Here is a 10,498-nt window from a genome sequence, read left to right as displayed (position 1 = left end):
ACATCTTGGCAGACACACACACATTGTGTGATAACAAATTCCATTAGCAAAGCAAGCTTATGAACCAAAAATTTTTATTTTTCCTCTAGATTCTAAGATATTTCAAACAAACACACAAAAAAGGTATGGTATATCTATATCCTACTCAGAAAAGCCAAGGTCATCTGGTTGTACTTTTACTGTCTGCCACCTTTAAGACCTCTGAGCAAATCACAACCCGAGTACAATGCCTAATACGCATCTGGCTAGATAGCTAAAGATGTCTTGAACAAGGAACAAAAGAAGGAACAACTCTTCAGTTCAGCTGTAGACATCAGCTAAATACATTCAAAAACAGCAATTAAATTGGGTCAGGAATAAAAACACTTTCTCATGCTGGGCAACTCTCAGAGACGAGTTCCTGTGATAAACAGAACTTAAAAATTTGTCACTCTCAGTTTACTACAAAATTGCAAATTATTTTGCAGAAATAAGTAGATGTAAAACAGGATCAATTCTGCACCACTAGGACTGCATATATAATGGCATCATAAGCTGCTGCCATCAGAGCATTGCTACAGGGAAGATAGGGCAGTCAAAGCAAGCTGATACGATGCGTGCACCAGTGAACATTATCACTTTTCTAATAAGCTTCAAATCCAAGGAGAACTGGAGAAGAAAAAAGGGGAAAAGTAAGACTGGATTTTCTTTGTATCTACTGGATAGATGGATGGACAGAATGACTCAATTTAGAGATTAAAACTCTTGATTTTTTTTAAGATTTTAAGTCTTCCACACATCTACAGTGTTTCCCACAACAAAGCACCCCAGAGCAATGCTAATGCTGGCCCTGCTATGTTCTGCTTTACTGCTTGTTTCGTTTGATTATAATTTGTGGGAACATTTTCCAAAGCCCGCTCAATTTTCCAATCTTCCTAAAGAACAGACTAACATTCATCAGACACAGTGCAGGCATCTGCTCATTAGAAAACTAGTGGAGATCAAGAACACTACTTACTGGTCCTGAAAGGGTTATGGACTTGTGTCAGTATTTTCACCTTGTTTCCTACATGAACACTTATCTTTAAAGGCACAGCCTGGCTCTTCTATGCTCACTGTGGGACTGAGTTCCTTCTGAGATGTGCACAGCTTACCCAATATCAACACATCTGGAAAATCGGCTTCTGCCAAACTGTCTTTTTTTCCCCTCGCTGAGTGGTGCTGTAATGCCTCCCTGGGCTTTCCCTCCTGCAGCAGTGCATACAGAGGCTACACCAAAGAGTATCTCCTGCCCAACAAAACTGAAAGCTTGCCACCTGCTATGCACAATGAGAATATCATTTCCAAATGAACAGTTGTTGCAATCACTAGGCATAAATGCTCACTACAGTGTACCTTTTCTTAAAGGGTCTTCTCACAACATATAATCCATTTTAATTAATTTATTTTTGCCATTTCAAGAAATCTACAGGGCTGTTGATTGAGTTCAACTCTCGTTAGCCGAGAAGGTAATGAAAACCTCACAGCAGTGCAGCTTAAATACACAGCTTAAATATGCAGATGATAGCTGTTTCTATCCAACAACAGGGTTCCTAAAATTACTGCAATTTCTGTGCCAGTTTCAACAACTAGCTACAAAATAAGCCCACAGCCTTCAGAGAATAAGGACTAACACATAAAGAGAAAATACAAGCCTAGTACACCACATCAGCTGGCAGGCAGCTCTCAAAAGGGATACATTACCTCTCTGTGCCAAACAGGATTAGTTGTGTTACTGATGATAGTCGACCTTCGTTCCTGGCCATGATGAGCAAATGTAGGAAATGTACTTTTCTTGCCTGGCTGAATGGACATCTTTAGATAAGGATCAGGATTGAAGAACATGCCTTTTTTAAGTCCAACTGCTCTAATATCTACACAGCAAAACATGAAGGAAGGAAAAAGGAATTCAGTAAATTAAAGCTAGTTCAAAGTAGTGCATTCCTAAAATATTACCCAGGAAATCAAATCACCATAAACTAAATAAAGCAAATGAAAATTACTCATACGTTCACTAGATCCAGTGTACAGAAGACAGTTAAAGGAGGAAGGTGTTTTTCCAATAGAATATAGGGAGGAAAGGAATAGACATCCTCATTTGCATTTCAGACTCCAGTCAGTTGTAAAACATAAAGCATGAACTTGTAACTCACCTACAAATGTTTTTCTCAGTACATAAGGTATTTCCACTCTTAAAAAGAAAAATCAAAAAACACCAAAGAACCATCACACAGTACTTGCTCTGTTTCCGGGGAAGTGGCTAAAATAAAAAACTGTATGGGAGGTGATGTAGTGAACTGCCACTTTCCCGAAGTTGAGACTTTGATAAATATAATTTCAAATACTCATCATCAAGGTTGCTCTGGACTATGATGCACACTTTCTCCCAGTTTACAAGATAACCTATCTCACATAAAAGGAGACAAAGTTTTCTGAAAATGCTTCTTTCTTCCTAGGGAAACCTCAGTACTGCAGCCCTTGCAACAATAAATAATAATTTCCTCAGGTGCACATTCTCCTGCCTAACGATTTTAAATGACAGTGCAAGCTTTAACAGGAACGAAGAGGTTTTTTTTAATATAATATTAGATTTGAAACTTAATTGTAAAATATTTATTGGTTTAGGTTTGCTGAAGCACAAGATTTTTGTGTTTTTCCCCACTAGGTACTCCAATATGCTGCATGGAGCCTTCATGATTCTAACGCAACTGGCACATGGATGCTTAGATGAGCAGTTTATACATGCAGGCAAAAGTCACTGCACTAAAATGAAATGCCACACTTGTGGATTCAGTAAAAAAAATACTACTACCCCATGTGCAAAATTAAGCCACACAGTAGAAATATCATGAAATAAAGGGTAATTGCCTTTAAAAGCAACAACTTTGCACATTCAAATGATCAACCAAAAAGTGTTCTGGGAAATACATTACAGACCTATCAGTCAATTCTTCACACCATTCAAAATTAATTTAGAGTCACAATCTTCTATTAAACACAATACGTTTTTCAGAATTCATAAACCAATTATTTTTATAGCACTCTATGTGAGTCTATACAACCTATCAGCTCTATCCCAGATAACTGCTGCAAGACTGTTTCAAAAAGCGCGGGTTTTTTTCCTGCTCTACCCCTACAATCTCTAAATGTTTGCATTGTCAGCTCTTCAAGTTTCAGAATTAATTTTTTTCTGTCTTTGCTCAAGCTCTTTACTCTCACACAAGACTTCCCATGGAATAAAGGGCTAATCAAAACAGGTGAAGCTGGTAGACTGTACCCCTACAGCTATTTTGCTGTAGTGACATCTTAGCTCTGTTACAAGTAAGGATTTTTTTCCTTTGTAAACCACCATTTGCAGCCATTCCTTTTCTACTACTTCAAAGCGATGGAACCAGCTTGCATTTTATTTAGAGGCTAAGTTTTCCACTCTTCAATCTGAGAGGAAAATTGTGCAAACTGGAAATTTCTCCAATTTTTTCATGCTGTGATGCATTAAATCCCTTTCTTTTACCCCTGGAGATTCATGATTCTGGCTTGCTTTCAACAAACAAGTTCTGAAGAAATGACATCTTTCAAGCCACTAGAGTGTGCTCCTACAGAGGTTAATGAAGAAAAGTGTTCTATCTTTGAAGTTATTTAAAACAGCAATTATTTTTTTGGTAACGGTATTTTGTAAAACAGAGTAGAGTTGGTTTTTACCTGATAGCGTAAAGCTGACTAACTTCCTAGAGTGCTGGGCTCCAGAAGCACCTTCATCTGCGCCTTCTACTCCCATCTGAAGAGGAGAAAACACCAAAATATACCACAGAAGTTTTCGTCTGTTTTGTACATTTTTGACGATGACAATGCAATTGTAAGGTAGGACGCAAGGGAAGAATCTGACCAACTAGTGCCTATTACCACAGACAGGCAAAGCTATAGCATTTGTTTCTAGGAAAATACCTATTATTTATGGCACGTAGTGCTAATACACCAGTTCTTGGAATCTTCCAAACAGAACACATATAAGCTAATACACATGCAGACACTATAAACTGGAGAAAAGGAGACTGTATTTTCTTGCAGGTTTCCCTTTTGTAAAATAAAATCAGCAGTATGGATTGCTAATATATACCAAAGCACAGAGCTGGCCAGTGACACACCATGTCACTTTCCACAAACACATAATTTACTGTGCAACAAAAAGAGCAGAGATCAAAGAGAGACTAACAAAAGCCTTTAGATCTATGAACAAAAGCTCATTTACAACAGAAAAGTGCATCAGATATCTAAATATGAATGTGGTGTAAAAGCTTATGCTTTGCAGTTTTTCAAGTTTGGTTTCTACCGAAACCCCTTATTAGGTAAAGCACTACTTCAAAACAGAAAGTTTTTCACATATTAGTGTCTTATTAATGTCTAGCTCTTTCAAATAGCAGCAGAAATTGTCTTTCAAGACAGAAATGTGCATCCTGCTGAATAATTTATCATGAAGACACCAATGGAGCTATCTTTGAAGTCAAACGTTTCTCCAGGCAGGTAGGCACTGCACTCGCTCCCAGGCAGAATAGGTGACAGCCTGGTGAAAAAGCTTCAGCCAAACACAGCACTGGGGATTACAACTAGCGACAGAACAGGACGTTGTCTGCTCTACTGAATGATAAAAAAATAAAGCTGAATAAAAACTCGCTCACCTATGTGTATAGATGAAGTATGTAAAGCAGTTTTGAGCAGCTAAACAGTTGTTTGAAGGCTGAACTAGAAGCTACTGGATTGATATATGATTTCTGGAGCTGTAGTGGCTGCAAGGAACCTGCTTTGCACTAACCGAAAACATAATCATTCTCTTTTATAATGCTTTAAGCTATTAAATGTTATTAGCTTTCAAAGACTTCCCACAATGATCAGCAAGCACATGGGAATTCCATCAAAATTAGCAAACACACAGAATTTCTCTCATTGCAAAACTCGTAATACTTCGTACGTAACAAGCAGTCAAACAAAGCGATAAAGAAACAGCAGTGACGCGGATGCCCGACATCCCCGTGAGCCCCAGCAGTCTGGTGAGGAAACCCACCGTGCCAGCCGCCGCCCAGCAACCAGCCCAACCCCTTCCCTCACTGCCGGCTTCACGATGTTTCACCGCCGTTCTCAGGGCAAGATGTTTCTCGCCACGGTGCTCAGAACTCGATCACTTTCCTACCCAGCACGCCATCATCACGCCAGTGACTTTATACGGACACCTAAGTAGTAACAGCTGGGATAAACTTCCGAGGGCATCAAAAGCAATGGGTTAATTCCAGCCGGATCAGAGTCCCCTTGCCTACAGACATATTCCCTGGAAGCAGCAAGGGGCACATCCCCTGGGATGGTGACGCTGCCCAGGCAGGGCCAGAAGAACACTATGCATTTCAGTGTATTCTTTTGGACTTACCCTAACATGCATTGTTTTCTTGTTAAAAATGTTATTCATCAACAAAAAGGCCTTACTCATTCTATACCTATTTCTCTGCTACATCACTGACTCTGTTTAAATAATATTGTTTACATTGCTAATCATTACTTCATTTTATAGAAAATAGGATTTGTCCACAATTCAGCTGTAATAAAATTAATTGTACCAGTGTTCCCTAGCACTTCCATGGTTTTGCTATGTTCCATTTTCTGTTTTTCATTTCCTTTTCCTGTTCCATTATGATCTGAACAGCAATTTCCATTTTTTGTGCCAAGTACAAAATTTCACCCTAGCACATACGCTCAGCTTTTTGCACCACAAAGGCCACTTCATCTGGTATAACGCTGTGTTTCTCAATGCTAGATCAGCCCTTGCTGATGAACACAAATGAAAACAACAGAATGTTAGTTGCTTATACAAAAATAAGATGGACTGAAATACCATGTGTGATACACCATCAATATGAGGAAAACCAGAAACATGCCTCCCACCAAACCACGTAATGTGAAAACACAGAATGATCGGAGTAATCGGGTAACTTCTTGCAGCTTAAAAAAAAGACAGTGGGCATGTCGTGACTCTCTTACCGCTGCCATGAACAGCATTTCTGTAGCAACGGACATGACCAGTGCCAAGAGAACAAAGTATTCTCTCCTACACCAGGCTTAAGCTCAACACTGAAACCACGAAAATGGTGTGAGGTATCACCATATAATCATAGGTATACTTACATATAACTAACCCAATACAACATTTTTAAGAAGCCTCATCTGAGCTGTTATATGACATTCTCATTAGGGAACTAACAGCTCACTATTACTGGAAATCTGTAATGTTAGCACAAACAAAAACATTTATATTAAGTTACACCTTCTAGCAGGAGTGTAAGGTCTGTAGAATACCCAGGATCCTGTGTTAGCTTTTAAAGGAAAGAAATTTAAATAGCAACAGTCAATTAGCCCCTCAGGATTGACCAATGACTCTGAAGGACAGGTCTTCAGGTAGCTCTCAAAGACAGAACTTCAGGTGTCCTCTGGTGCAATGAATCTCAAAAATATTGGTGGCTAGTATGACAAGGTCAAGAAAACACACAAGTTCGAATGGTTTCTCCATCCAATGTGATAATTCTGCTTCTCAATAACAATATAGTGCAGCGCACAGACCACTTTAAGGGTGACTTTGAGATGCATTTTTTTCTTTGTTAAAATTCAGGGTACCTTACAGTCTGTAGTTTATAGATTGATATTAAAGACAGTGGCTCATTAACTGTAACACATTTCTTCTGTAAAATATCAAGAGTTCATATGCCTGCTGTGAACCAGTGTTATTCATAGTCAGATCTGACATAGATTTGACAAATTATGCCATCACCTAGGTCTGTAATTCTAAGAAAAAGAAAAAACATCTGGTATAATGATATATGAAGTCTAGTATAGCACATACAGTATCACATAGCCATTACACACACTTGTATATAATATATAACACTGAAAAAGTGCACAATGAGAATAAAAGCTATTCAGTCTGAGTAACTTGTGCTCTACAGTATCTTCAATACTGCCATTGTCAAGACAACATCCAGACAGATGTGATCTTAAGTATCTGTCAGTAATACCAATGAATCACATGCACTGTGAAACTTCATGTCAACTAAAGAGCTAGCCTATTAGATAAATTACTTCCATCAAAAGCACCTGAACAGAAGTTTGGAAGGCTCTTCTTCCAATACATATTTAAACAACTAAAATAAACCTCCTCTAAAACTTTTAGTATTTCAAAAGAACAAGTCTCATCATGAAAGCATAGTACGGCATCAACAATTCTCAATCGTCAGATAATTATCTAAGTTTCAACAGTACACAAACACATACACAAAAAAAAAATTTTTGCAGGAGCAGAGTTTTGTCCAGTTTCATTTTTATACTAATAATTTTTATCTCGGCAACAATTTAATTTTTATTATTAACAAATAAGAAGAAGAAATTGAGACTTCCAATAAGGATTCTGTTTGGGTTAGATAACCAGTGTGAAAAATTTCTACTATGATGTTAAACTACAGCAAGCTGTAAGCCACAAAACTGAAAGCAAGCAAAATCAAGTTCTTTGCATAAAAGATTTCAGCTAAGCTCAGTGATTTTTATGTCATTTTACCATGAAAAATACAAAACCAAGAAAAGCATTTCCCAATTTTAATGATTTTTGTCAGGCAATGTAGTTTTTGGCAAAAATCGCAGTTAATGGTAAAACTAGGAGACATATAAATGAGATTGTCTGATAGTTAATATTATCATCGTATAAAAACATAAGGAACAGAAGCTAAACTTACCATCACAGCAGGGTTTTTCACAGTGATACATGGAGTAGTAGCTCGGAGGGCTCCACTAACACCATGGTAGTATTTAAAACAGATCTTTATTTCAGCTGGAAAACAAGACAAAAATCGCATTAAACCCTTCATGACTGATCCTAGGCAAAAGGGAGACAGTGAAAGGAACATGTGCATACAGGGAATCATCGTTCACTTCTGTTCATGGAGTCCGAGTTTGGGCAACTCCCTGATACATCCTCACTGTAAAAGCACACTATAACTGTACTGAAATACATTTTCTCTCAACCTGTAGAAAAATGAAAACCTGTCTCAAAGAAAGTCTGAATAGAGTTTTTAGCTAAAGAGCCGGTAAATGCTGCCTTTTTATTATTTTTAATAATATTTATATATAATAATTCAGTATTTTTTTTAAAACGAGATTTCTGCTCAGTCAGTAAAAACCGAACAGCTCATTTTTTCCAGCTCTTACAACAAGATGCCCACACTCACTATTGGGTAAGACATGTCTAAGTATTCACAAGACACAATTCACATAAAGCTAATTCTGTATGTTTTGTATGGGTCCAGAGGGAGGGAAATGAGATCAGTATTGATCTCTGAAGACAAGTTCACTTCAACATAATAGTGTTAAACAGAACTACTATTTTTCAGTAGATTTCTAAGTTGCATATCAAAAAATAATTACACGTTTTAGTCTTAAATTATTGATTCATATGAAAATGGGACCTTTCTCTACAGCCTTCCACACAGAGGTAGTACTAAAAATTTTTTATCTCGTTAATCTATGAAATCATTAAAGCAACTGCTTTTTTTGCCTCTCAAATAGAAATAACATATTTTGATGAATGCACTAACACATATTATGCTGATATGATTTAAACAGTAGCACCCTTTTTAGGCAGTTTGAACAGTTTGGGATTTTTTTAATATGGAAGCAGTAATTCTCAAATGAACTACTTACCCCTATAGTAATTGCGATAGAAAGGAGAACAGCACAGGTGAACATGTGCTAAGTGTCCCGAGCTCTTGGGCAGCCCCGGCAGCTAAGCGACACGCCTTGCACTTCTTTTTCCTAACCTTAGGCATGGACACAGAACAGAAAGGCTACAAGTGTCCTGCCACTCTCTCGCAGCCAAAAACAGGATTGCGGAGAATCAAGGTGGAGACTCAGGATATATTTTCCTGTATCATAATACAACCCTATCTGCTGTGAGATAACCCTGCTTTTTGTGCTCAATTGATGCTTACAAGATGAAGAAATCATTAGATCATCTATTCTGATCATTATGGTGCTCTTTGCTGCCCCTTCTCCCCTTCACAAAATGAATGTTGATTTAGGGACTCCAGAACTATACACAGTACCCCAGCATCACCCTCACCAAAGCTGAATGAGGGGGCAGGGTTGGGCTGATCACTCCCATGTTCCTACAAGATGCTCCTCTGCCTATATATCCAAGGAATGCATTACAGCTCCTCGTCACAGGTTACATAGCAAGTTGATGTTGAGGTGCAGGACACATGGCCTACATGCCTTCTATTCTCAAGTCAGCAATATAAAAATTAATTTTGTTTGTCTGTGCCTAGCTTGCAAAGTCATCCTATATGGATCTTCAATTGCTCTTATCCATTCCATTAGTGCTCATATCACCCACAGATGAAATTAGTAGGCACCCTGGATTTCAAACCACTGAAGAAAATGTTTAAAAATACTGCATCTTTTATTAATTCCTGCAGAGCCTCACTACTAAGCTCTCACTTTCTGTGAAACCTCTCAAACCTTTTACTATCATTTAGTATGCCAATCCAAAAATACCCTTGATCCTGGTAAAGTAAGAGAATAAACAGACACTAGAATCATAGAATAGTTTGGGTTGGAAGGGACCATTAAAGGTCATCTAGTCCAACCCCCCTACAGTGAGCAGAGCCCCGTCCAACCTGACCTTGAACATTTCCAGGGATGGGGCATCTACCACCTCTCTGGGCAACTTGTGCCAGTGCCTAACCACCCTCACTGTGAAAAATTTCTTCCTTATATTTAGTCTGAATCAACCCTCTTTTAGTTTAAAATAATTACCCCTTCTCCTATCACTACATGTCCTATTAAAAAGTTTGTCCCCATAACTACCTGAGGATGAGACAAAATACTGTAAAACACAAGTTTTGGATTCTGCATTAGCCCCACAGGTTTTCTGGCATTCTGGTAGGAGTGGGGATGCAAGTATGGCTGATCATGGTGGAAAGCTATTTATATGCTGTTCAGTGTACTCTTGAAAGCTCATTCTGTATGAGTAGGATCCATCATTCAATGATCTGTCTTCAGAAATACTTCCAACAGGAAATTAAGAATGGAGCATCTGATTATCTCCCCTTTATCTGTTGGGACCTTCTGTTACTTAACAGGAAAAAAGTAGCTTACCTAATTCTGCAGCTTATATTTCTGCTACTATTTCAATATAATCACCTATGAAAAAGGGTTACAGAGACCTTTGCTACTAGGATGATTCTTGTCAGACCCTGGAAGCAGTTGCATGACATGTACCTGAAGGAAGCTTGAAGCACGTTATATTGGAACACAGGAAAGGTGAACATTGGACCATATTTCTGGTACCACTGAATAAACTTTTGTTTGCTAAACTGCATTTACGGCAAACAAGAGTATTATGTTTAACTGAAGCCTAACTTCCACTGTTGTTCCTCTGCATTCTTCCAACCCAGCA

General features: G+C 38.2%; 1 protein-coding gene across 1 annotated transcript in view; it reads right to left on the bottom strand.

Annotated features, from left to right (window-relative positions):
• Window positions 1-10,498, bottom strand: part of HECW2 (HECT, C2 and WW domain containing E3 ubiquitin protein ligase 2) — a gene marked incomplete at its 5' end in the record, with an annotated part of 112,171 nt that overhangs the window by 57,392 nt on the left and 44,281 nt on the right. The window contains 3 exons of the mRNA XM_082001609.1: window positions 1,723-1,892; window positions 3,718-3,793; window positions 7,779-7,873. Coding sequence (XP_081857735.1) covers window positions 1,723-1,892; window positions 3,718-3,793; window positions 7,779-7,873 — 341 coding nt within the window. The remainder of the gene's footprint in view (window positions 1-1,722; window positions 1,893-3,717; window positions 3,794-7,778; window positions 7,874-10,498) is intronic.

Source organism: Phaethon aethereus (assembly GCF_964289735.1).
Source record: "Phaethon aethereus genome assembly, chromosome: 6".
Lineage (NCBI taxonomy): Eukaryota > Metazoa > Chordata > Aves > Phaethontiformes > Phaethontidae > Phaethon > Phaethon aethereus.
The sequence above is the reverse complement of the archived record's forward strand: the minus strand, read 5'-3'. Positions and strand labels throughout refer to the sequence as shown.